At 39.2% G+C, this 27,720-nt stretch overlaps 3 protein-coding genes across 5 annotated transcripts in view; 2 read left to right on the top strand and 1 right to left on the bottom strand.

The window, feature by feature from the left end:
- Positions 1-198: 198 nt before the first annotated feature.
- baiap2l2b (BAR/IMD domain containing adaptor protein 2 like 2b) lies at positions 199-11,977 on the top strand. The gene is made up of 15 exons (XM_079592181.1): positions 199-336; positions 462-522; positions 911-986; positions 2,386-2,472; positions 3,725-3,786; positions 3,866-3,937; positions 4,037-4,126; positions 5,973-6,104; positions 6,229-6,333; positions 7,301-7,382; positions 8,030-8,237; positions 8,320-8,382; positions 8,455-8,857; positions 10,578-10,624; positions 10,938-11,977. Exons 2-15 carry the CDS (start codon positions 469-471, stop codon positions 11,011-11,013), a joined length of 1,557 nt encoding a protein of 518 aa, XP_079448307.1. The 5' UTR covers positions 199-336; positions 462-468; the 3' UTR covers positions 11,014-11,977.
- Positions 11,311-23,604, bottom strand: pvalb7 (parvalbumin 7). Of its 2 annotated transcripts, none has more exons than XM_079592184.1 (5): positions 23,535-23,604; positions 15,758-15,826; positions 13,736-13,868; positions 12,600-12,709; positions 11,311-12,446 (listed from the first exon to the last, which is right to left on the bottom strand). In XM_079592184.1, the coding sequence occupies exons 2-5, from the start codon at positions 15,816-15,818 to the stop codon at positions 12,421-12,423; spliced, it is 330 nt and encodes a 109-aa protein (XP_079448310.1). In that variant the 5' UTR covers positions 15,819-15,826; positions 23,535-23,604; the 3' UTR covers positions 11,311-12,420. The 2 variants fall into 2 exon arrangements, with proteins under 2 accessions (XP_079448310.1, XP_079448309.1); XM_079592183.1 differs by lacking the exon at positions 23,535-23,604 and adding an exon at positions 17,859-17,985.
- Positions 23,605-24,295: 691 nt separating this feature from the next.
- ncf4 (neutrophil cytosolic factor 4) overlaps positions 24,296-27,720 on the top strand; it is a 28,329-nt gene continuing 24,904 nt past the window's right edge. The window contains exons 1-4 of one of the 2 annotated variants that reach the window (XM_079592176.1): positions 24,296-24,412; positions 24,879-24,892; positions 25,750-25,834; positions 26,155-26,308. In XM_079592176.1, the coding sequence (XP_079448302.1) occupies positions 24,308-24,412; positions 24,879-24,892; positions 25,750-25,834; positions 26,155-26,308 (358 nt within the window). In that variant the 5' untranslated portion in view covers positions 24,296-24,307. Of the gene's footprint in view, positions 24,413-24,497; positions 24,893-25,749; positions 25,835-26,154; positions 26,309-27,720 lie in introns of those variants that run through there. The other variant, XM_079592177.1, reaches the window with a different exon arrangement.

The raw sequence follows: 27,720 nt of genomic DNA, 5'->3' as shown, positions 1-27,720 counted from the left end.
AATTATTGCGCATATTTGGTGGAGCTGTTTTACACGCTTCTGGCTGTAGTCGAGTGTCTCTTTAGGGCACTTCAAGCAGATGAAGTGTCACTTCTACAGCTGTTCTCTCGGTTAAAGTGTGTATCTCCTGCCCGCCCATCTCCATGTTCTGTCATGGGACAGGTAAATAATTCAAAACTTCAGGCCGTATCAGATGTGGACTCCTCTCTCTCTCTTACTCGCCCTCTCTCGCCCTATAATAGGCATTAACAAGGACCTGCAAAAAGCCATTACGGACATAAGGAGAGCGTCATCACACACACAATAACTACAGCGTGAAAACTTCCCCCGTCACAGGTACGTAAAGCTGTCTCTTCAGCGTTTCTCTGTAAATGTTTTCGATGTTCTCCTCTGGAGTTGATTGTACATGTTCATCGTTGCTTTGCGTGGTGTTACGTGTGTGTGTGTGTGTTTTCCAACAGAAACAGAATGGCTGGTGCGAACAGTGACCTTCTGCATAGATCAACTTTGAGTGTTTATAATGTGAGTCTTCTGTTACTCTTGAGTTCAAATGAGAATCCTCATTAATTATTAACATTATTACATGGCTCTCTGGAATACTTCATTGTGATTGGTCGGCAGTGACGTTCTGTAGTCGATGTTTTGTAAATGAAAAGCACTTAAATGTATAATCAATAATCTTCCCAGGCCACCGATTTCAAACGTATCTGAGCTAGTGTCATGTCTCTCGTATCACACTTCAGTCTTTTATCACACTCACTCAATATTTGATGTTTATTTATTAGCCGTGTAATGAGCAGGAAATCATTGATGCTGTTATTTAGAGGTAATGATTAACTGTACATCATCAGTCATCACTTACTATATTTAATAATATTGACAGTATGATGGTGTTGTTTGGGTTATTCAGAACCTCATGGATCAGTTTAATCCCGGCTTGCAAAAGCTGGTTACTTTAGGAAACAGCTACATCAACGCTTTTCAAGGTGAGCATATTGTTTGTGTGTGTTTTCTAATAGACTCCTGAAAGTGTATTGAGCTTTTTTATTGAAGGTATTGATGTTTTGTTTTGTGTTTTGTTATGGGTTCTTTCTGTTTTCTTTTGTTTTTGTTTTTCTTTTCTTTTTTTTTGTTTTTCTTTTTTGTTAAATATTGTGTTTTAAAATGCTTTGAAATTCTTATGTAATGAAATGGCAATCCTGCTTAAAACTCTGCTTAAAGGGGTCATGACCTGGCTTTTTAAAAATGTTTATATTGTTGTCTGAGGTCAACTTATGACGTTAGCTTGGTTTTTACATTCAAAATGAATAAATAATAGGCCATTTTCTACCCTGGTTTTGAGCCTAGCTCCTGAAACGCTCGGTTTTTATGGGCGTGCCGCATTGAAGACTTGGAAGTAAACGCCCACTGCTATGATTGGATAACAGTTTTGCATATTATAATGAGTTTCATGTAATGCGCGAATCGGTGGGTGGGGCTGAACAGGCGGTGTTGAAGTAGGCGTTGATTTTCTGCGGAGGCGGTGTTTGATACCCTGTTGACGTCATAGATCCCCACTTTAAAGCTAAACTGTGTAATTTTTTAAGTTGATTCTTAGCAAAAACCACTTTGTTCTTTCAAAATTATATGTGCTCATTAATGTATAATTACTTCTACCAACTAATCAGGTATTCTCGTAAGCGTATAATCTGCTATTTATAATACATACGGGTGAGCTGCTCGAATGGCAGAAGCCATGTTGCGCCTCCATCTTGAAAATACATTAGCCAAAGAGGGACATACCTGGAAATTCAAGCTTCGCCTTTCGCGTTTTTACACCCAGTGGCACCGTGACGAATGCGAGGGGGAGATTACTCGCGACTGCCGGCAGATTTGAAATAATACGGCCACCGTAGGAGTTAAAACGCCCTGGAATGGGAGGGGCTCGAAAGTAATATTCAGTTGGTAGTCATATACAATTTCACCGCTAGATGGGAGTAAATCCTACACAGTGTAGCTTTAAAAAACCTGTCGTTCGCTGTGCCTGGTGTCAATAAAAGCTTTTATTGGACTAACAAGGAAGTTCTGAAACTTACAGGATATTCTTATAGTATGATGACCACTTATATGTCAAAAGCTCAAGGAAAATTTGATTTCTCAGTTCATCACCCCTTTAAACCAGCCTATGGTAGTGGTTAGCTAGTCTCCCAGTCTGCGTAGTTTGTCTGGTCTGTTTTTTATGGTTTTAGAGGACACTTTATTAGTTGTGTAGGCTAAAGACCAGCCAAAAACCAACTTGACCAGGCTGGAAAACCAGCAAACCACCACAGGCTGTTATTATCATCAGGGAATGCTGGATAAATTGTCTAAATTTACTATACTTTTGTGTATGTGTGTGTATCAAAGCTTTGACTCTGACGAGTGAGGCCTACTTCAGCGCTCTTGCTAAGATGGGCGAGCAAGCTCTCAACACATTATCATCCAGATCACTTGGTAAGACTCAAGATGTGTGTGTTTTTGTGTCTCTAAATCAATGCCAGTTGGGCAGATTGTGCGGCAAGATGTCCACAGAGTTCCTATCTGTACTTTCTGGCTGTATCCGAGCTTGTTTGTCCTTCAGACAATAGATGTTTCAGCAAATGGTGTCCAGTGGCAGATGCTTCCTCTCCTCTGTCATAAAACACAAGATTTGGCTCAGCGAAACCCTCGGCTCACTGCCCATGTAATGAGTTTTCATTACAGTCATACGCGCCATGGCAGGAGCATCAGAACAAAAAAAATGTAGGGGCTTAAAGATGGAACAGCATGAATAAAATAAATAAAGAGTAAATATCTTTAAAAAATTACTACAGGCCTTTAAACCTGCATGTGACCGGAAAAGACAGGTGTGTGTGCGAACGTGTGTGTGTGTGTTAGAGATCAGGTGTCCATGTGAGCATTGAGACATACATTATTGATGCATGGTCTCATTCTTTCACCCCTTCAAATTCATCGATTCACCTCAGCGCGTTACACTCATCATTACGATGCACACGTTAATAAAAAAAAGACTAAAAAGTACCATGTTTTTTTTTTGGACAAGCTACATGATAAATGTTGGGACTTAAAATGAACTAATATAATTAGGTATAATTATACATATTTGTAATTATAATAAATCATCATTATAATTAACCAAAAAATCATAATATAAGAATGATTCATTAATTAACTTACACGAATTTTTACCAGTTCAATTGAATCACTGTAATATTTAATTTATTTCTTTAATAAAGTCATTAAAATCATTTACTCGCCCTCATGTCATTATTATTTTTTATTCTGAGGAACACAAAAGAAGATATTTGGAGAAATATTTTTGTGTTTTTATATTTTTGTCCATACATTGAAAGTCAATGGGGTCCAAAACAACATTTTTGGACCCCATTGACTTTCATTTTATGGGCAAAAACAGCTCTTCAAAATCTCTTCTTTTTTTTAAATATTTTGCAGCAGAAAGACGGCAAATGATGACAGGTTTTTTATGATCATCAAATTCAGTGGCAAACTACTAGTTTTAGTCTCTTGGTTTGTTACGGCTCGACTGCATTAACTTACACAACTGACTGAACAAACACAACTGTCTCCGATCAATGATACCGTATGATATTAACATCGTTTACAAAAACCTACTCTTCCATTTCTGCACTTATTAAATATGTATTCTCAATGAATTATTGAATGAATGTATTTGTTTGTTTCCCAGGCGACGTGTTGATTCAGATATCAGAGACCCAGCGGAAGCTGACGGCTGAAGTGGAGGGTGTGGTAAGTTAAAAATGCAAGTCTTTCTCACTGATTGGATTCAGAAACCGTCTCCAACTTTACTGTCTGTTCGCTGGTCCAGTTCCGCTGGTTTCATGTGGAGGTTCTGCAGGCCATGGACAAGAACGTGAAACTGGATGAAGAATACATTGAAGTGAGTCTGAAACCATTTATTGAGATGTGTGTGCATATATATTGGAGCTGATGTATTGTGTGTGTGTGTGTGTGTGTGTGTGTGTGTGTGTGTGTGTAGGGCAGTCGTAGAGTGTATGAATTGGAGGTGAGGAATCAGGCCGCGGCTCTGGAGCGACAGCTGAGACGGGGTGCGTTCAGAGACTCACTGGTAAGACCTCAAGTTTGTGTGTATTTGTGGGTTGATGCCATTTTGGATGTCATCAGCCTTAGTTTCCATTCACTACAACATTTTAGCCAAGCATTGCACTCAACGTTAATTGAAAGTCTGGTAACACTTTATTTTAAAGTGATGTTACGCGTTACTATGTGTACTTACTATAGTAATAACAGTAAAGTATACATAATTACAAGTAACTATAGTAAGTTCATGTAGTTAATTATTATTACACAGTACTTATTTGAGTAAGTACAATGTAACTACGTCACCTTAAAATAAAGTGTAACCGAATTACATTTCTTGCTGATAGTGTAAATATACAGTGTTTTTATCGCTAAAGGTCACCATTTCGCTGTATTGTTAGTTGCTAATTTTACTGTAGTATCCAATTTTATCAGAAGGCGAATCATGTTAGCTTTACGGTCTTTATCGTGGTTGTCGCTGCATCAGGTCATGTGATCAGGTCTTTGTGTGCATTTGCACATTATCAGTGGTCAATGTTGTTCATGACGACGGAAATTGTGAACTCTCTTTGAAAATAAAACTATCTTGGTGAATTTTTTATGTCTACGATATCTTACTTGATACAAATTATTGTTTGAAAACAGTTCCACATAAATAAAAATACACCGTTTCATCCATTATTTGTGCTCTGTTTTTGTGAAATGTCAAATATTTATGTTTTTAACAGTTAATTGTAATATAAGCTGTGTCCCAATTCAGAGGCTGCATCCTTTGGAGGCCTAAATCGAAGGCCGGTTGTGTCACCGCGGCGCGACGAAGACTGCCCCAATTCAAAGGCTCCTTCAAATGCGTCCTTCGTTTCCTGTGAAATTGATCAAACAGATGGATCCCTCGTGGCCTTGCGTACACCAGAATTCATTGCGCGTTTTTTTTTTAATGAAATTGCCAGATTTCACTTTTAAATGCAAGTAGTTGGGTGTAGCATCGTTGTCGTGTAAACGTACCCTTAATCTCAGTTGAGTCCAAAATAATCCTACATTAGCATGTTGCTAAGCTAACAACTCAATAATCTAACAAACTCTTACCAATCTCAACTGATTCTAATTGAGTTTGGCGTTATCATGTCACGTTAACGACTCAATGGGCCTCATTCACCAACCGTTCTTCCGAAGAAATGTTTCTTAAACCCCACTTACGCACTTTTTACGAAGAATCTGACATTCACTAATGTTTCCTTATCTTGGATTTGTTCTTAGCTAAGAAAAATATCTATGCACACTCGAGATCACTCTTACGCACATTTGAGTGATGCCAGTTTGCTCCAAATAATTGGTTTCTGCATTTAATTTAATTCTACAGTCGTTTACAATGATAGTATTTTACTGTAATGTATTTCTGAAAAAAAAATCATAGTATGCAAAACAAAACACTAACACTGCAATTTCCATGAAGATATTTAGTAAATTTCCTACCGTAAATATATACAACATTTATTTTTGTGAGTGAATGCAGCACAATCGCGAACATAAATGTTCAACTTTAAAGGAGATTTTCTTAATGTTTAAAAATGTTTGGCACCCTCAGATTCCAGATATTCAAATAGTTGTATCTCTGCCAAATATTATCCTATCCTAACAAACCCTACATCAATGTGAAGCTTATTTACTCAGCTTTCATATGATGTATAAATCTCAATTTCAAAATTGTGACCCATGTGACTGGTTTTGTGGTCCAGGGTCACAAATGACCAATTTAATCAACAACTACCGTTAGCAATGTGACAAATTCGAGTTCAACTTTTTCCGCAATGTGAGCGAAGACTAGGTTTTGGAGCAGGATCTGTGTCTCAGTTCTTGTATGTGTGTGTTTGCAGGAGGGCAGCGAGTACATGCAGTACCTGAGGCAGAGCCAGCATGAAATCCTCAAAGAGGAGGAAAGGAGGTATCGTTTCCTGGCTGAAAAGCATTGCGGACTTACACAGTCACTACTGTACCTTATCAACAAGGTACAGCTGCTTTCCTCTGGAGTTCATTAGCAGTGTCCACTCAGTCATACAGATCCTCTTCCCAGTTCCTTCCAAAAGCTTATCCGCCCACTGACCGCACACCCGCTTCTCCATGTGTTGACAGACGGGAGTATCTCTCCAGCAGAGAGCAGATGGATGGAAAGAAAAAGTCAGCGAGAGCAGAAGTTCCAGACCTCGAACGCCCACTCCATCAGATCAAGAAGCTCAGGTGACACTGGAATGATGGGAATGAGGAGTAAATACTCCATATTCCCCCCACTTTTCCATGCTCTTTTCGGCTAAGACATTTCCACAATCACATAATGGAACAGATGGGTAGCTTTGTGAGTCCAAAATTACCTTTTTTTTTATCACATCTGTTCATTGTGGGTGAATTTACAAGCCGTGAAATTGTGTTTTGCATTACTTAAAGTAACGAAACGCTGTTTGCAGCACACAAATAGAGTTTTTTCTCATTCCACTAAAAGATTATAGAGATAAATAGGCCTGTTGTGTTTACTCGGAATAATGGGTTACACTTTATTTTTAGGTGTCATTGTTACAGTGTAATTATATATTTAAGTACTGAGTCATATTAATTAACTACATGTACTTACTATAGGGATAGGGTAGGATTAGGATTTGGTTGAGGGTTAGTTGCATGTAATTATGCATAATTTACTGTTATTGCTATGGTGTACATGTGACTAGGACACTGTAAAATATAAGTAAATAGTACATTTTATGTTGATTTTCTGTAAAATGTTAAACTGGGGGTTGTTAATAGTATCGTATGCATGTTGTTTCCATTACTAATGGACCATTTACACAGTTTTTAACATCGCAACAAACAAGTCGTTTTATTTTTTGTTAAATAATGTACATATTTATCACTATTCTGTTATAATACAAAAAAATATATTTTGTAAAGTAAAGAAACTGTTGGAGCAAATGGGAACGCAAAAATTATATTTGTCGTAGTTTCTGTTCATCACTATATAATATAAGTTTACCCGTCTATGACAACTTCCACTTCTGAGGGACCCCAGAAATGGGGAAAGGGTCCATGAAGTGTCCAGAGAATTGCCTTCCATTTACGCTGCAAAACCAATTTTTACTCTTGTTTCACGCTTGTTGAGTGTTGTTTAGAAGCCTGGTAACACTAAGATCGACGTCTGTCTGGATGTTTCTTGCAGTTGAAGAGTTCTCTGGGCTCTCTGCTGCAGACTGGAGACCGAGGAATGGACCGTGAGCCGCTGGGCAGAGTGCCCTCTAGAGGTCTGGAGACTCAGAACTGCTCATGTCCGAACTTTAGCTGCATTTAAGTCCAATTTTTTTTAATGCACTTCCCTCCGTCTCGTTCCCACGTCATTACTTGCGTTGGACGAGTGCCGACTACTGGCGAAACTATTGAAATGTGTTTAAATTGAACTTTTTTGAGTCCGCAATGGAGCTGGTTTATTATTATGAATTTGTTTCCATTATATAGAGATGCTTAGGCTGAAAATGAACAATATACTGTCTCTGGGTAAAAAAATAAAAAAGGCAGCTACAAGTATTTTGTGGTTAAATGTCAAAATAACTCCAATATCATACACTAGAGTTGTGTGGGGTTGGGGTTTAAGCCTCACAATTGTGTTGCATTGTGGTCTATGGATCTGCCTCAAGTGTTACATATTGAGTATACCGTCCAAATAAATTTAAAAATGGCGGTGGGGAAGTGCTTGGGGAAGTTTAAGAGTGTTAAATTGATCCTAATGTTCTGCTGAGATTGATTTGTATCATATTTTAGATCCGGGGGATATCATCCACCCCAAACCCCCCCCCCCCCCCCCCCCTCCCCCCCAGTTTTTTTTTCAAGTTATTAAAATCCTTTGGGTCTCAATGAGTGGTTTAAATGTTCTTCTGTCTACACCTCTTCCCAGCCCCGTCTCCTCTCCCCAGTCGGTCCCGCTCCAGCTCTGTAGGAGAGTCCCTGGGTCTGGGAGGCGGGCGCTCCATGAAGGCCATCGTGTCCCACCCCGCTTCGTCCAACCCGGTCCTGCTGCCGTTCTCCCGCGGTGACGTGCTGACCGTGCTCATCCCAGAACCACGCAACGGTTGGCTGTACGGACGCCACGACTTAAGCCTCCGGTGAGAGCGTCTACCGTCAGTATCATGGCTAAGCTAAGTCCCTGGAAACTCCTTAGTCTTGTTTTTCTTTGTTTCTTTTTAGTCAAGGTTGGTTTCCTGCTGCCTACGTGGCATCCGTTGAAGACTTTGTGCCTTTGGGCTCAAGGTAAGGTTGAGTATTAAATTGTAGCTACTTATAAATTGATACATTTTGAGATTAACATCTTGACGTTTTCAGTTGTACGTCGCACCGAAGCCACAGCATGAACAACCTCCTGGAGCCAACCAGCCAATCAGAGCATTCAGACACGCAGAGCTACAGTGACAGCCCGTCCCCAGCGGTGCCGATGCGTCGAGCGTCGGCGGATCTTCGCTCAAACTCTCCCCTCCCCGAAAAGAAGGCGGAGTCTAACAACGAGGTCAAGACCAGCCAGAAAACCTACCATGAGATCCCGCCCCCAGCCGCACCACTCCGCCGTGGATCGGCTGACATTCGACCAATATCCCCTCTCCCTGACAGGAGGGCGGAGTCTCATTTTGAGAGCAAAGTAGAGCACAAAAATATTAACGAACTCGCGCTTCCGTCTCCAACCCTTCTACACTCTCCTCTCCCCGAGAGAAAGACCGAATCAACCTCAGAGGTGATTAAGCGAAATCCACACTGTAGTTTTCCAGATTTTTTTTTTAATGTAATGTCAAAATGTCACCAAAATATAAAATTCATGAAATATTTGATGCGTTTAAAACGACCTTCTTTGCATGCTAGGTTCATTTTATGTTAGATAATAGTTAATGCAACAGAAACCAAAGGGAATTTTCATGGAATGTGCTGTTAGTTTGGAAAAGAATTTGCCGATTCATTCAGATTCAGGTTCTTGTGGAAACTCTCAATTGACTTTTTCTTGGTTAAAGTTTAGTTGATGTCTCAGGGTTTGTTCGCACTTGTCAAGTTTGGTTGGATTAAAACTAACTCTGGTGCGATTGCTCTGTTAGTGCGGTTCATTTGAATAAGTGTGAACGCTGCCATCCGAACCCTGGTGCCACCAAACAAGAGGACCGAGACTCTGAAAAGATGGGTCTCGCTCCGCTTCCTAACAAGTTCTGGTGTGACTCGACTGAAATATAAACGCAACACGGACCAAAGACATGTGAACGAACCAAAAACAGGAAGATGAGACCCTAAAAAGGACAGGATGCTCAGTCATACCTGTTTTATCTCATCGTAGTCGTGATGTTGCCCATCACAGTTCAGTACAGGCATCAGAACCGCGACTCCTCGTAGCAGATCGTGTGTGTGTGTGTGTGTGTGTGTGACGGAGGGATTCCTGACGCTGTTTTGACTCCTTTACACATTTTATAAGCTCTTCACGAGTTCTCAGCTGGTCAAAATACCATCGTGATAGGCTACACACATACAACATTTATCCCAACACACAGCATTGATTTGGGAGTTCGGTAAGTTCAGACGCAAAATATACGCCATAAAAGCATTTTTTTGTTTTTGTATGGTATCTTTAGGCTCCGTGTCAGTGTGAACGCTAAGCGAACCAGAACTAAATGTATCAGGATGTGTTCACACTTGTAGTTTGGTTCGCTTTGTAAATTTGGTCCTGGTCCGCTTAGCGTTCACATTGGCATTTTTAGCGCCGAACCTGAATGCATAGGGATACATTCACAACCTAATTGGTCGGCTTTTATGACGTATATATCGCGACAGAACTTACCGAACACCCAAATTAATGCTGTGTTCTGGGCTAAATGCACTCGCTGTTTGTGCGTAGCTACTTATGATGGTATTTTGACCAGCCGAGAACTCGTGAAGAGCTTATAAAATGTGTAAAGGAGTCAAAACGGCATCAGGAATCCCTCCGTCACACACACACACACACACACACACATGATCTGCTGCGAGGAGACGTGGTTCTGATGCCTGTTCTGAACTGTGATGGACAACATAACAACTATGATGAGATAAAACAAGTATGACTAAGCATTGTCCTTTTTAGGGTCTCATCTTCCTGTTTTTGGTTCGTTCACATGTCTTTGGTCCGTGTTGCGTTTATATTTCAGTCGAACCGCACCAGAGTGTTAGGAAGCAGAGTGAGACCCATCTTTTCAGCGTCTCGGTCCTCTTGATGCACCAGGGTTCAGATGGCAGGGTTCACACTTATTCAAATGAACCGCACTAACAGAGCAATCGCACCAGAGTTCGTTTTAATCCAATCACGCCTGACAAGTGTAAACACACCCTCATTTTCTTTTTTGGTCCGGACCCAAAGAAGCCGAACTACAAGTGTGAACGCACCCTGTCATATTTTGTTAATTTGAGTGCCATTTGTAAACCCTTTTCCATGTCCGCAGAGGCCAACTACTCATGGACAACCACCAGAGCATCCTCTTTTCCCCAGGTATTCGAAAACACACGTTTTCATTTTCAACTGAAGAGTAGAACATTTGTGAAATTAGTTTCATGACAAGTAATGCAAATGTATATTATATATATGTGTATTCATACATAAGGGGAATATTTCAGTAAAATACTGATTAAAATAAATAGTATTATTAATGTAAAAAAAATGAGAATCACCATGAATTAAGTCACAATTAAGCAGTCCTTTATATTTTTACATTACGGTCACGAGAATTTTGGTGCAAATGTGCCAAATTCACAATTTAATGGCAATTAAGTAATGACCTTTTTTTCTTCTTCTTTTATTCTAGAGGATCAAATCCTTTTGCCACCGTGAAGCTGCGGCCCACAGTCACCAACGACAGATCAGGACCACGGATTCACTGACAACACCCGTCACAAAAAAACGTCACCCGCACTCTGACTGGTTCAGAGTCTGTACTAACTTGATTTGTTGATAAGTATTCAATTAAAGTCAACTTTAATATTAGAACGAAAAGGATTTTTTTTTTATTAATTTAAAGGCACTTTTTAAACTAAATTTAGTATTTAATTTGATGGCATTACCCAGTTGTGTAGCGACACTCTCTCAGTGCATTATTCACATTTTCTTTCAGCTTAATGGAGTTAGCTTAATCATATAAAGGGGTTTTATCAGGATTAAAACATTAAAACATCCTCAAAAAAGGCCAAAATGTTTTATATTAGATCGACACATCAACAACACTTACAAATACATAAAAGAAGGTAAAATGGTCATAAAACTAAATTGACTGTTTTTCAAACAAAACATCTTGGCTAACATAAGAGAAAAAATCGTAAGAAAAGTATATGGCCCCTTTAAATTCCCAATACTTTCAGATTGTGTTATGCTTTATGGTGTTAAGTCTGATCACTAGGTTAGTTTTCATGTGTGCATCTGTCTGAATGTTGTGTATTTGATCGGTATTATAATCTGTATACGTTTAGTGTTTTTTTATAGGTTTAGCTCAAATTTCAGGTGTTTAGGTGTTTTTCAGCACAATTATTTATTTATTAATTACAAAGGAAGAAATCATGTATTTATTGTGTGTACTTTTGCGTTGGATTGTGTGCCTCTCAAGGTGAGCATTAATATTTAGTGATTTTGGTCGTTTTAGGGCTGTTAATTTAATGCGATTAATTGGAAATTTTGCAGAATTAATGTCCCCTGACCCATACATAAAATCTGTAATTCCATGGCCGCAATTTAGTTAAATTAACTGAATTGACAGCCCTACTTTTGTCAAATAATTCAAGATTAAGAGATGGAATGTAATACTCTGCACTAGAGGAGTCAATGAAATAAATGAAAACCACAGTGTTTTTTTTCTCAACGCATGGCTTTATTTTATCTCTCTGCAATGTTTTTTTCTCTCATTTCGTCTAATTCCTCTCTTCATATATTCATCGTGTTCAGTGGCTCTATCACAAGAGAGGAGCGAAACAGGGAAGGGATGACAGATGGAGCGAGATAAGAAGAAGAAAAGAGCATTTTGAGGCATAAACAGAAAGAAACGTGCCATAATGAACAAAAAAAGAGATGGGTGGTGAAAGCAGTACAGGAATCTCCAGGTTTTTATGAGAGATGTTGTTAGCTAACTAAAATCTGCAGAGATTGTGTATAAAAAAAAAGAAAACTTAAATAAATAAATGTGGTAAAAGGAGGCGGTTGTGCTCCTGGCTCGTGGAAGGATGTGTAGAGATGTACAATATGATTGGCTGTAGGTATTCACAGGAGAGTAGTGGTGTAAAGGGTTGCCAAATATTGACGATTTACTCGTGCACCAAAGCTTCAAATTCTGAAAGAAAGTAGCAGGTGACAGAATTAGACTCTTTTTTTCATTCTTGACAAGTTCTTGTATGTTCAAGTTCAAGTATGTGGGACAATATTTTATAATGGCAGAGTTTAATTTTTAGAGGTACTGTTCCTTTAAGAGTGCTTGTTCTCTCACCATCTATGCCAATTTTCCCGTCTCCATCCTTGTCGGCAGCAGCGAGGAATGCTTTGGTCTCCTTATCGGTAAGATCTCTGCCATCTGCAGCAAAACCCTTCAGCACAAACCTGTCCAAGAGAGGAGATAAAATTCAATCTGGCAACCCAGGTCACAGCTTGAACACAACCGTTAAAGAGCTCGAGCATTTAAAGTGGCAGACGAGACGACAGAGCTTATAATAAACAGAAAGATGTTGTGTGTTGTAGACACTAATATAGTTAAGTTTATAGTTAATGTTCTTACTTTGGTGTGGTAAAACTGAGTTAGAGGTTTAAACCACCCAAACTGTTTTAATTTGTATCATGAATTGTTCATTAATTGAATTCATTTAATTTATGAAATATCGATTAACATTAAAAAAAATAGTATTTTTTTTCCTACTATAGAAGTCAAGAGAGTCCATCAACTGTTTGGTTACCGACATTCTATAGCATATCTTCTTTTGTGTTCAGCAGAAGAAAGAAACTCATACAGGTTTGGAACAACCTGAGGATGAGTAAATGTAGATTTAAATGTTTAGGTGAACTATCCCTTTAAGGCCCATTCACACCAAGGAGGAGACTGATAAAAATATAGTTCGAAATATAAAAGAGCAGCAGATTCTGTAACGTTAACGGCACATGGAAATTACATAATTGGAATCACTTTCGTAACAATTCTTCCAGCTGATGAACGATAAAAAACATTGACAGCCAATCAGAATTCCTCCTGCTTTAAAGAGCTCAAGCATTTAAAGCGGCAGATGCAATAACTGCAGCACGTGCTTATAATAAACAGAAAGATATCGTCCACTAGTGTGAGTAATAAAGTTATCCTTATCTATAAAGTTATTGTTGTTGGTGTGAACGGGCCTTTAATTTCAATCTGGCAACCCTGCACTTCCCTGGTGTTGACCAATGATGGACAATCATGTACTGATAATAATAAGTAATAGGTGGACAAGGCTTCTGCCAGAGGCGATATATATATATATATAAATAGCAAATCAATGCAAACGGGAATCGCTCGCGGTCCATAAAACTAATTTATGGGTCTTCATTCGGAGAGTTGGCACAAACATAAAAACATGCAGCCGCCTGTAAAGAGTCTCTCACTTAAGCTCCTCCTCCTCGATGAAGCCGCTGGCGTCCACATCCAGAGCTTGGAAGACCAACTTCACGTTGTCAGCAGACAGAGCCTTCAGTCCCACCACATCAAAGAACTTCTTGTGGTCGAAGCTGTCCGCAGCTGTTTATAAGAAAACACACTTCAGCTGATGACATTCACTGCTATGTAGCACTGTCGACCACAGAAAACAATTTGACTCACACTCTCGCACAGTGGAAGTCTTACACCAAAATAATTGTTTTAGTACACACTGTTTGGAAAGTAGGCTATAGCCACAAAATGAAAACATTATACATGTAGGCATGAGGCTATTGTGCTAAAGCACTTTCAAAGCTGTCAATGCAAAGTTTTAAAGTTCATAATTATTAGAACTGTCCCGTGATATGTACAAGGATACCAACGCTTTTGCATTCTCTTTCAAAAATATTCACAAAGAACTCAGAAGTTTTGCGAGCGAACGCAAAGTTTCTCGGGGGAACGCAAACAAACGCAAAAGCATTGAACTATAATTTTTCACATCATCTAAAAAAGAATTTTGATGATCTCCATAGGGGCTTTCTAGGAACTAGTCACCAGGATGGTTCCCCGAGAACTAATGGTTCCCCTAGGAACGTTTTCCTGGTTGCATTCGCACTGCCAGTAGGAACTCTGAAGTGACGTAAGCCACTATTGTTGTAGTGACTTTTATTTTGACGGCGCGGCGGACCTTTATGTTGATGGCGCTGAGAACGTCAGCCTGAGCACACAGTGATCGGATTCTCCATGTTCGTTAGTTTACGTTCTGTCGAACAGTCCTGTCTAATACGTTCCTAGATAGAACTGTTACACAAAGAAAGTAGACGGCAATGAAAAGTTATACGCGTATGCCGTGAGGTTGATGTCCAGTGTTGCAAACTCAAATGTCTGTAGTTATTATATAGGCTATAATTTGTGTGTTTAAACAGCCTTTTTTTAAATGGCGGGTTCTGGTGTTTTGCGTGCGTTCAGCAAATCAGTGTATATTAAAGTCATGGATAGTTAGTGCTGGTTTAGACCCGACTCTGAAGTATGAGTAAATGCGTTCCTCCAAAAGGAGTTCCTAGAAATAAAATAAACATTCCTAGTTCCTGCGGTGCGATCATGCCAACATCCGGGTACTTCCGCCAATAGTTCTAGGAACTGTGAAAAGGCTGACATATTTTAATGACATATTCTCATAACCAGATGTTTATCCGCCTAAAAAGTAGTCCCGTTTAAAGGATGACTTATACTGCTCAAATAACAAACCTTTATGAGCTTCACGTTTCCACTTTAAACCTCCCAGAATGTCTTACTCCATAGACTTCCATTGCGAGCGCATCAATTTAAATATTAATTTTTGCTGTTTTTAAAAAACTGAGGCACTGATTTAATTTTCTGTGGTAATTGACTCCATATCCTGTGCCATTCCTGGAACATTATTATTCTTAAGAAAGTGTAATTATTATATTTATTTTATTATTGTAAGGGTGTCGTGGGGATTCGTAAACGACAACGGGCGTTTACGATTCAAGATTTGATCGTTTCATCTCGTATAGTTATAGCATCTGCGATGCTTCACGACATCATGATAAAAAGACTAGAATGTTTATTATTTTTTTCGGTCCTCCACGACGGGTTCCGTCAAGAGTGAGTGAGTGTGAGTGTGTGTGTGTGCGTGTGCGCAGGTGAGTGTGTGTATGTATGTGTGCGAGTGAGTGAGTGAGTGTGTGTGGGCGAGTGAGTGACAGTTTGAGCGAGTGAGTTTGAGTGAGTGTGTGCGTGTGAGTGAGTGCGTGTGTGTGTATGTGTGCGAGTGAATGTATGTGTGAGACGACACGCGATGACTGGTAAGCAACCTGTAGTCTGAGATGTTTCTTGTCCACGACACTACCAGATTTTAAGGGGTCAAAAACCCGTAATCTGACACAGTGACTATTGTAACAAACAAAAAAATTGTGTAATCTGAACCAGGCATAAAGTGTTACCAATTATTTATTTTTAAAACTCACCTTTGAATTGCTCAAGGGCTTTTTTGATATCGTCATCTTTCAGAAGGTTTTTCATGGCCATCTTGACAGCTAGAGGAGCCAGAGAGAGAGAGAGGGAGAGAGAGAAAATTAGGCGCTAATAACTGATATAAACAGTATGGGTGCCAAAATGTGTGTGTGAATCAAGACTACAGGATTTCCCAGCAGACTTTGATCAGCACAGGGACACATTTAGTCTTTTTTTTCGTTTACAGTTAAATGCCAAAAAAAAAATATATATAAAATCATTACATTCTGTTTTTCCATATATGCATGTGAAATACATCACAACATAGGCCTACACTTATGCAATTGTAGTCTTATGAAATGGAAGTAGGTTTTGTTTATTTTTATTGGCAGGGATTTAACAGTCAAGTCTCTAATCCAGAGCTAAATTTATTGTGTTGTCTCTGTTTATCTGTCAAGATTAGTCATGCCTTTCTCGAAGAGTTTAACAGCTACATGCAGGTTTTCTATCACTTTAGGTTATCTATCACCTTCTCTAAGATCTGAAACATACTTTTACGTTAGTACATGAACACAAACTCTAGCAGTGATTTTTGATGTGTCAAAGTCGAATGGCAAATGGCAGTTTCTATCCAAAGGAACTGATGTTGAACAAAATCCTCCTCCTGCTGTATCATCTTACTATCAGATCCATTAGTGTCCGAGTTCAGGCAACTGCTGTAAGGAACACTATAACCAACAATGAGATCCGCTGCCAAGAGAACAGATTCGATTGCTTGGCTTCATACGATTGCAAGAGTTCCTGTCGTCCCGTAAATAACTTTACAGCATTCATACGCTGCAAAGGTGGCATGCATAAGGCATGACAGCTGTGTATGTGTTTGTATGTTTGTCTATTTAAGTTAAGGTATGTTTCATCCAAGTGTGTTGGGTTGGGCGGACAGGCCTTCGGAGAAGAATGTGTTTGCCCTCTTGAGAAACTCTATCCTTCTGTAGTCTGAACTATATATGTGTGTGAGATCACAGATTATAAAGTGAAGTGACATTTGAGGTGTCTCCCTCGTAACGCTAAGAGATCTGACTGCTTAACCTCACCTAACACTTCACAACTGCAGCAGCCAATCAGAGCTTGTGTCTAACACCAGATGTTGAACCAGGCTTTCCAATTCAAAAGTGTTAACTTTACACTTTGCAAGTAAGTCACAAGAAATGACAGACTGCTATGAGAAACCATTGGCTAGCTAACACTAGCACAACAAACGAGGAGAATTCAATTTCAAATGTAAAAATACACGGCATGACAGATGAGATGGTGTTTTCTTAACGCTTCTTCCTTGCGCAGCAGGTGTTTACAGGCTCTATGCTACTATTTATGCAGCTGCTACAGTAACTTCGCCAGAGGAAACTACTTAGACATATAGATATAAATCATGCAGAACGTTCTGATGCATGACTGTCAAGAAAGATTGTAAGGTTTTTGACATATTACAAGTGGTTTAAAAAGTCACAAGCTAACTTTACACTGTAGAAATAAAGATAATTGAGCCACCATTTGAGGGTCACACCAGTGGAAACCTCTAGACACCTTTGTATGAATCAAAGAATTGACATTTGAGGAACTAAAAAAACCCACACGTTCTTGCAAGAACTTTCAACTGTCATTTGAAATATACAAAGAAGTTCCTCAAAAACACAACTAGGATATTTGAGGTTCAGCCAGTTTGGAGATCTGAGGAACCCCTAATAGTCCCTAACGTATCTTTACATTTTACAGTGGTTGATTTTGGTTATATGGTAAGCCAGGTTATGCTAACAACCCAATAGAAAGAAAGAAATTATAATAAAACGTTCCTCCTTGACAGGAATGAGATTAAATGGTGATCAAGTCCTGAAGAAAAAGACCCCGATAATCTGTTTCTCCTCTCAAAACATGGATTTCCCAAGATAACTATCCGGAATCTAAATTCAGAGATCACCGTATGAACTCAAACATTTCTCATCAGACTATTTCAAGACCAAATGATTTACTCTTCCTTTATGTTAGCTATTGTTTCATTAATATCTGTTTTTGTAGGGAATTATCCAAGAAAACGATATGCCTAAACTCTATCCATACCTGTATGGAGGGAAAGCTGGCGGGAGGAGAGACTTGGAGAGAGAGAGAGAGCCCAAGGTGAGAGATGGGGGGTCCACTTGGTGTCTTATATACTCTGGCTCACCCTATGTCTATTTCAGGATAGACTGGGTCATAATGCATTGTATGTGAGTCCCTGTGTGTGTGTTTGAGAGAGATCACTTTCTTGGTGGCCTAACGAATCAAATGCTACTATTAATAATCGGGTCTCATTTGACTTCTTGTGTCCTCTTAGTAAATCACTGTACACTTCTCTCTCTTCAGTTTATAAAGCTCTGTGAAGTGCCTTGCTGTCAACTGCCTACATCCTCCTGACTGAAATGTTAGTGACTGATTTGAAATGCTCCTCCTATACAGCAACTCTACATGCCGCAGGAGACTCGATTTTCTTCTCGGCAGATTCAAATTGACTCGCAATTGATTCCAATGGAGCTCAATAGTGAGCGAGCGGCCGAGCGCCCACTTATTCAGCAAACTTGGCTCCATTTTTGTCGAAAGCATGTCAGAAAATGTTTACGCCAACACTCCTGGACATTGAACCAAACCAACCATGTGTTTTTCAAAAGCGGATCGTACAACCAGTGGCACCATTGGTCTCTACTCTCTACGATCAACTTTACTCTCAATGCTTTTGAGAAACGCAGCCCAGCTCTGAACTGAATCCGATTACAACATTTGATTTGAAGCAAAAATTATTCAAACATTGAAAGAAAATGATTCTGAATTAACTACTCATCCCACAAAGCATTGCATATGACAAAATCGAATAAAAAAATGATGATTAAACTATCAACTTCAAAAACTATCAAGTCAGTGATCATAAGTATAAAAGACAATATGAACCTTAAGTCATGTTCACGCATGTTTAGTATGAAAACTCGGTCTGCATGCGGATTGTCTGTTCAGACCAATGCGATGCGTAAAAAAATGGCAGATGGCCTGAATGAAAATGACATTTCTGACAGTAGGTGGCACGTATAAATAATAAAAAAAGCAGAAATACCCCAGTACGCGAAGAGCTGCACAACTCTCCGTTTCTGACACCTGCTTGTCATGGAGAAAAATGTCAAACAGTATTTACATGGTTTCAAATGCTCTGGGCATGTGACCAACAGCACAAATCTATTTTGGCCAGTTTTTTTTCTTCTTCGGTGTGATGGAGAGCAGTCTCTGTAAAAATAAATAAATAATACAATCAGTCTCAATGATGGCATGTGAATGGCTACGTCTTTGGAATTGCCTTCAATCGAGAAAGATTACTTTTGCCCTTAGAATGCCGTAGAATGCTTTAGAATGTTCCAAATGCTTAACGTCACATCATTACATCTCAGTGACATCAGAGTCCTAGTGTGACATGAAGTGACTTTCAATTGAATTTTGATCAAGTAGGGAGTTGCGTATTCAGACTTTCAGAGTCGAATGGAAGTTATGGAACACGCCGTTAATCATATTTCCAGGCGCTTGTCGTCGCCATTCAAGCCCTGGTGTTAAAATATCTTTGTCCGATATTTACGGTGATTGAGCCATGTGCCCCCACCGAAAAAAAGACCCAGGATGGGTTTCACTCATACTTAACGCATACTTAAGACGCCCGACGAAAGACAGGGAGAACTTCTTTACACATGTTTACACACAACACCAGTGGTGGGTATACATAGCCCTGCGTGATCCCTGTAATGTGACACTGTATTAATAAGAGCATCTATATATCAAACAAGCTGGGTTTCAGATTTCCCTCGTCCTGTAAATCACTTTCTATAGCTATTCTTCGATAAATCACCAGCCTCACACTGCTTCTCACGTATACTTTGCACTTTAACCTCTTTCTTAGTGGGACTAAATGTATTGGTTTTACTCATGTTGGTGGCAGTCAAGATGACCATCTCCAGTCCACACTCTATGACAGTGTCAGAGGGCTGTGGACAGTTGGTGTGAGCATAAGTTTAGTTGTCTATTACTATATATATTTTATGTATTGTGACTTTTACAGTGTTAGTCACAGCACAGCCTGTCATATCGAGATTAATGTGAATGACTGTGTGCTTGTCAACTCTCAGCAGTTACTCTTTGGCACCTCGGAAAGTGGCACTCAATCCTGTCATCTCGGCTAACTGATGGGAAATACTTACAGCATAAACGCTCACACACATATGCCAACGGCACAGTGATTTTCAGTTTTCCCATGCAGTCTGTATGTGTTTATTTATGTTTTATTATTTTATTTTATTTTATTTGATAGTATACTGGACATTGCTTCCATTGTATTCTAGCTATTTAATACGGGACATTGCTCTGTTATATTCTGGTAGGAGCCCTGACGAGTCAAAAATCTGTCTTCCTCTCAGGGATTCCCTTTTTACACAGCACTTCCCATCTGTCAGAAATCGAAAAATTGTAGCTTGAACCTGCCCACATGACTAATAAAGGGTCTCTCTCTCTCTCTCTCTCTCTCTCTCTCTCTCTCTCTGTACTGTTTGACCCTCTGTTCTCTCACCATGCATTTCACTATGTCTACCGGCCCTATTACATTACCCTGCCTCAGCATTACGAAGACTGAAAGACAGAGAGACGGAAATATAAATAAAACAGATCTGCAAATGGACTGTCTTTCTCCTAATAAATAAGGAGTGATGAGAGGCCAGAAAAGGGAGGATGTACATGGAGATTGGTCAGAAAGAACAGTCAGTCACACAGAACGTGTTTTTACTGCGCTTATTTTTCATTGATTTTCAATGTAAACATGCGCTAGACGGACGTGTCGGATCGTTACGCCTTTTAATCTATTTGCACTAAGGGCGTGTGTCCACCAAAGCGTTTTTATCCATCTGAAAACGCCTAGCTGTGGCCGCTTGAGAAGGCTTCGGCAGCGCAGCGGTTTTTCAATCGAGATGCTTTGCTCGCTATGATACGGAATATCCATGGAAGTGTTACTAGTATCTCATTTCACAGATAGTTTGTTTCTGTATTGTTTCTAATACAATGTAAAGTATTTGCTCTGGCTCGTCTTGTTGCACTTTGTAACACCGCTTTCCCTCACGGGTCAAAATGACCCGAAGCCCTAAAAGTATACTTAATTTGTTTTGGTTTTGGTCCAGAAAGCTTATTTTATTTCATTTTGATATTTTTTTTTTTAAATATATGTAATTTTTTTGGCAATTTTTGATTTTAGTGACCTTTAAATTACTAGATTTGATCAATAAATAAATAGTAATTTAAGCACATTCCTCACATTCTTTCAACTTAAATTCAAAATAATTAAATTTCATGCATAACCCTTTTAATTCAGCTCAAAATATCTTACATTGGGTGTCTTTGCCGACCTCTTGTGGGATGAAAAAAAAACAAATATATATATATATATATATATATAACATGATATTTCAACATGATATACAACTATTGCCACTAGATGACCTTATAGCTCTGTTTGGAGCTGTTTCGCTGAGTCCTAAAGTCAGTTCTCTTTAGTATGCAATGCATTCATTCAGATACACATGTAGACATTATAAAATATATTTTTAGTTTGAATTTTGATGTACTGATGTGTATTGGCGCATTCCTCGCATTTCATTAATTCCCAAGGGGTCAAATTGACCTGTGAGGGAAGTATTTGTTAATTTTTTTTACATTTCAACCACAACTGTTTTGTGTGTATTCGTGGTTCAAGTGCAACAAAAGTCCTGGGGTCTTGGACCCCTCTGATGAACACTAAAAAAAAAAAAAAAAAAAAAGAGTTTCGGGAAGGATTAGTTAAATTATTGTTGTTGTCATCTGTTGATGTTGTACAAGCAGAATGTGTCGGTTGGTCGGTGTTGTATTTGTCCCGCCCCTCCTCCACTGTGATTGGACGACTGGGTAAAAAGTGACAGTGATGAGCGCTGCTTTTACTCAAAGTTGAACATTCTTTAAAGGGTAACTAAACCCCTGGTCAGAGCCTGACTCCACCCACTGGCAATATTTGAAAAATGCTGGAAAAGTGGGCAGAGCCCAACGGACGAACCGAGGGCGGGGCTGAGCGGGTGATTGACAGACCCGCAGTGATTGACAGCTGCTGTCAGACTCGCTAAGATGGAGAGTGACGCAAGTAGCTTTGCAACAGAGCGGTCATTTAAAGTTGAGGACTTTTCTCACCTGAAGTGGAGGAATTGTCTGTGGACACAGAGCTAAAATCATATCAATTCGAGCCGCGAGCTCAAACTGCGGTGTCGCATCGCATTAATCGTGCGGGATCGGCATCCGACGATGCTAGCGAAGCAGCCGCGCTAGAGAGAATGGGTCCAGTATCTGAGTGGATTATTATTACTATTGACCTACGTTAAGCATATTTTGCCGCTATGTGAAAAAAAATATCCAGCAAAACGCGCCGGCGGTTGTGGAGTCCATGCAGAAAGAGCAGCGTTTGGCACACAAGTGCATGTAAACACTGGCGCCTAATTTCTAAGTCTGGTGGCAACATTACACCTATACACCAGCCTAACCACTGTACTAAACACAGATAAAGCTAATGCTAAAAATCTACACTATCCTAACTGATGCAATACTATGCTACTAACTAACTATGCTTCTAACAACACTAACAACTATGCTAAATAACTACCTAGGCTACACAAAATAATCTAAATAACTATAAATGCTATGCTAACTAGATGCTAAAATACGCTATCCTGATCGTTTTCAAAACTCGTAATTCCAATTTCCAGCTCCTGACTCGCTCTGGTGTTGACGGAACCAGATGCTTTTATACCAGCGGCTGCCAGGGGCGTGGTGAGCTCGCAGCGTCAGAGAGTAGAGTACCCCTACTTCAGGAGATTCCGTTTAACCTGAAGAGGGAAGCACTCAGACGTTTTTACACCATATATTTGAAAATTAAAACACTTTATACTCAAATGTTAAAAAAAGTACTCGAATCAATGAACAGCATTTATGAAGCTCCATTCGTACAGATCATTAACTAAAAAAAGTTGGTTTAGTGTTTAGTTACCCTTTAACTGCACAGTAGATGCTCGTACGAGGCTGGCATTTTTTAAAACGATGTGACGGTGCTCCCATTAAAAACAATTGGAAAAATACGCTAGCTTCGGGGAAAGCGCTTTGGTGGACACACGGCCTAATAAATAAATAAAAACCGCGGCGCTCAAGTTTAAACTTTTAACGCAAAAGCGTGTTTTTTGTTAATTCCCCCCACTAACGTTACAACAGAACAACAACCAACAGAATCATGTGGTAAAACTGTTGCCATTATCCATGTCTACAGCTTCATTCATAATGATCTTGATTAAAAGTCTTCACTTCACTCGGCGCGACGGCCATTTTAATACGTTAAACCTCACGAAAGTAATGTAACGTTACAGCTCATACGAGGAGAAATCAAATTCTCCAAAGCTGTTCACCAATCTTTCGATACAATTTCATATTTACACCAATAAAATCTGACAACAATGTTATTTCTAAATGCTCAGATCATGACAAAAACGGATTTTTTTTTCTGGCTTAGCCAATGCGCATGATGTGGCACATAACTGTTAACTTACTTGTAAGTTAATCCTAAAGGTAAAGGTCTACGGTCAAAAAGCCTTTAAATAAAAGAGTTATTGAGCTGTTTACACTGTAATATACAATAAAAATGACATTTAAAATTAATACAAAAAACCTGCCTACCTTATACACAACAGTTAGAGCACGCAAATTCTTTGAACTGCAACTGTCACAATATGACGTCACACCCCGCGCGTAGGTTTAACCCCCCCCCCCCCCATAATTCATTATTTAAATAACACGTTTTAATAACAAACTTAAAGTGTTTACAATAAATAAATTACTAAATAAATATTAATAAATGTAAATAAATAAAAAATTGCGCTGCATTTACAATCCTGTGAAAACAGGGGGTGCTGCTTCCTCCCTGCTACATCGCGCGCCCTGCATACATATGAAGCATACAAAAATACAAACCGTATTTCCAGCACTTTATGAACGTGTGTAGGCAACGTCCTCGACCTACCAATTAATATAAGGACATACCACTGTTTGGATGTGGAAAACTGAATTCAAAGAAGCCCTGTCAGTCAAATATGTACACTCTCCTCCTCATTGATTAGCCTATTCTGTCATGATAATCTATAAATCACGGGCTTTATGTAAATTTTAGGGAAAGTGTTGTCACCAACCCGGGAGGAATGTCTCTAGCCCTTAAAAAGTGATTTCTGTCAAATAAAATATCTGGCTTTGCTTTGAACTTTGAGCGTCATAACTTTGCAGATGTTGTTTATTCTCAAACAGCAACATTACACACACTAACTAAAGTTAGATAAGTGAAATCATAATCAACCACTCATTTAAATGATTCTGTGGAAGAAATTAAATGATTTCATGAACCTATTGCGTTCACGTAGCACGTAGTATGCAACTGTGTACTGGTCTCACCTGTTGACATGCAGTCTGAGAAGCTGCGAGTGAATTCCTCGCATACTCAAGGTCGAGCATCTACTGATCTGAAAGAGATTCAACTACACTCGACGAGAATGAACCAACGACAGGTCTAAATAATATAATTGTTATTAATATATTATTATACATGTTGGTTGCTTTCTTTCTCTCTCATCTTGTCAGGTAAGTGGGCGTTACTGGACACGTTCTTATAATGCACCTTGCACTGGTTGTTGCGTAGCGTTTCGCTGAGTTTTTATTTATTTATTATTTCTTACGCGTCATAAAAATAAAAATAAAACTTTAAAAAAGTTTGTTTCCATTTGAAACATTTCAAGCGCGTCTCCATACTTTTGAGCTCCGTCGCGTGCTGTTTCTGAACCCACTAAAAGCGCGTGAACTCATTATACTAAAGACTCTTTCGGTTCCCGTTTGACGTGCAACTGTAAACCCGCCTCAAAAAACCACCTGCAGCTTCACTTCCACTTTACTGATCAGTCTCTCTGTCTGCCTCTCTCTGTGAGGGTTTGAAGAGCTCTGAATCTGCCATCATCCAGCATGTCTCTCCCTCAACAGCTGCGCGATGAAAGGTGAGCGGAATCATGTCTTTATTATCTTACTATTTACTCATGAATATTCATGAAATCATAGAAGAGTCTATGAATCACACTTTCAGGGCGTAGTGTTTGTGTAGCCTACTATTCAGTTCATGGTGGCACTTTATTTTTACATTCCTGTTCCTCGATCATGTATAGCCTACTATTACAATAACTGGGTAATAACCAGTTAAACCTACCTTTAACCCATGTTACACCCATGTTGAACATGTAACACCTCATATTACCAGTATACTTTCTAAGTACATTGTAAGTGCACATAGCCTACTGTAAAATAAAGTGCAACCGCAGTTCATCTTGTAGCTATTATTTAAAATATGCCTAGCTAGTATCTATAGTAGCCTATAGTGCACCGTTTATTCTATTAAACAACTACTCAGTCTAGTGTAGAACAATAATGCTATTCTAGTCAAGACTTGTCCACCTCATGCTTTACTGTATGATGTAGGCTACAGTAGCCTACTAATCATGTTAGAAAAAATGATGTACATCCAAAGTGGGGTAAATTAATGTTTTCAGACTAAGCTAATTAGTGGCATAATGTTAATTATTCAGAAAAAAAATACAATTGTGTTAAAGAAACTGATTTATCCACCTAGTAGAGTATTCCCATCTCAAAAAGTATGTTCAGACAACTTTAATATAAGCTTAAATCATAAACAAATTTTACTTAATAATAATAATAAAATGTAAGTGTCTCAACAAAGAATCATAAGTCATACACATACAGTATGTGTGCAAAAAACAAATAACTTTTGATTAAAAAAAAAAACGCAACAACATATTTTCTGTGATAATCAAAATGTTTGTAACATTTGTTTGTCCTACAGTGATTTCGACCAGCTTCCGGACAACATCCCAGTCACGGCAACCATTGCTGATATTGAGGAGAAGAAAGGTTTCATTGTTTACTTTGTGAGTTCCCTGAACCCTGTAGTAAATCTTTCTTCTCTTGTCTTTTATAATTGATCTGCCTTCTCGACTGCCTAAATGAACCTGTGGCTTATGTTTACCCAACAGCATACACCTGTCCTACAAAGGATTAGTAGTTTAAAGATATCTAAAAAAATATTTTCTTAAATTTTGTCCTATGGGGGATTCATTCTGGAATGATTTTTTAATTGTTTGCCTGGTACATGTGTCCGACTGATGACTTATGCCATTGTATTGCATCTTTTTTTTTAACTGATCACTACACACCTTTGATTTGTTTGTTCTTTATCATCTTCTTGCAGATATTCGTGATTGAGGTGAAGACCAAAGGCAACAGTAAGTACCTGATCTACAGAAGGTATCGACAGTTCTTCGCTCTGCACCAGAGTTTGGAGCTGAAGTACTCATCTGAAGCCCCGACGGGATCCTACACCTGCCAACTACCTGTCCTGCCAGGTCTGTGACCAAGCAGCTGCACAGCCTCCACTAAATAACAGTGTGATAGAGATCTGAGGAAATCTAGGTTCACTAGCACATGCCACATACAAATACGTTTAAATAAAAAGCTAAATACGGTTTTCGCTTCTACACTACTGTGAGTGCTTAATCCCATGAAGAATGACATCCACATTCTATAAATGAATTCAACTCCTGAAAAGCTCAGGTTGTGAGCGAAGTTTCATTACATTTGTGCAGTGTGAACAGAACTGAATTGAACAACTAGTTAGTTGTTCTAACTAATAGTTAGATGTATTGTGTAAATTTTCATTGAAAGTTCTTGCTTAAAGGGGTCATATTTTAAAAGTTAGTTTTTTGTTTATGTGGTATAATAACGAGTTAACAAAAACATTATTTTTCACATACTGTAAATTATTGCAGCTCCTCTATTCCCACTCTGTCTGAAATGCACTGATTTCGATAAAGCCTGGTCAAAGTGCTCTGATTGGCCAGCTGACCGAGTGCATTTTGATTGGCCAAACACCTCAAGCGTGTGTCGGAAATGTAACGCCCCTTACCATAGTCACGTGCTTCAGCTTCCAAGGCTTTAAAGTCCCCAATCATATTTTTTTTAAAAATCTTGAATTTCCACATGAATATACAAATTAGCCCCGCCTCCTCCACTCACTCGCACCAGCTCATCCACTCGTTGACGATCACACATGGACCTAATTGGTTACAATGTAGTTTGTGACACCAGCGAAAACACTCAGCAATGGTGTTGACTTATGAATTTGTACATGGTTTGTCTTAAAGCATATTAAAAACACCACATAGCCATATAAACAACATTAAACGCCTGATTTTCACCACAGGGGGACTTTAAGCAATTGCAAACACACATTTAATAATGTCGATACCGTATTTTACCGTATCAGTTCGAGCCAGGGTCAGATTCTGAAAATGCGAATGATCAAGCCGATCGATCAGAACCAACTTTGCAAGCCCGATTTGATCAGAACATTTCAAAGTGGTCTTTTTATATAGCCGTTGCTGTGCTTACAGGTTAATGAAGCTGCCCTCTGTTAAATGCACTGAGCACAAGCAAACGTTTGGGTCGTGTTGCTCCGGAACAATTTTATAAATAAATCTTAACCATTGATTCCCAACAAAGGGAATACAAACACATATGGCGCTTTTCCACTACACAGTACCAGCTCGCCTCGGCTCACCTCGACTCTGTTTGGTTTTCCACTGTGTAAAAGTTGTACTGGTACCTGCTTCCAGATACTTTTTTACGTATCACCTTCGGTGAGGTTCTGAGCGAGCTGAGGCGATACTAAAATGAGACATGAAACACGGCAGACTGCTGATTGGTCAGAGAGAATCGTCACTATTCACTGCGTCATTATTGCACGCGCCAGACGGAG

This window comes from Phoxinus phoxinus (genome assembly GCF_949152265.1).
Source record: "Phoxinus phoxinus genome assembly, chromosome: 20".
NCBI lineage: Eukaryota > Metazoa > Chordata > Actinopteri > Cypriniformes > Leuciscidae > Phoxinus > Phoxinus phoxinus.
The sequence above is the reverse complement of the archived record's forward strand: the minus strand, read 5'-3'. Positions and strand labels throughout refer to the sequence as shown.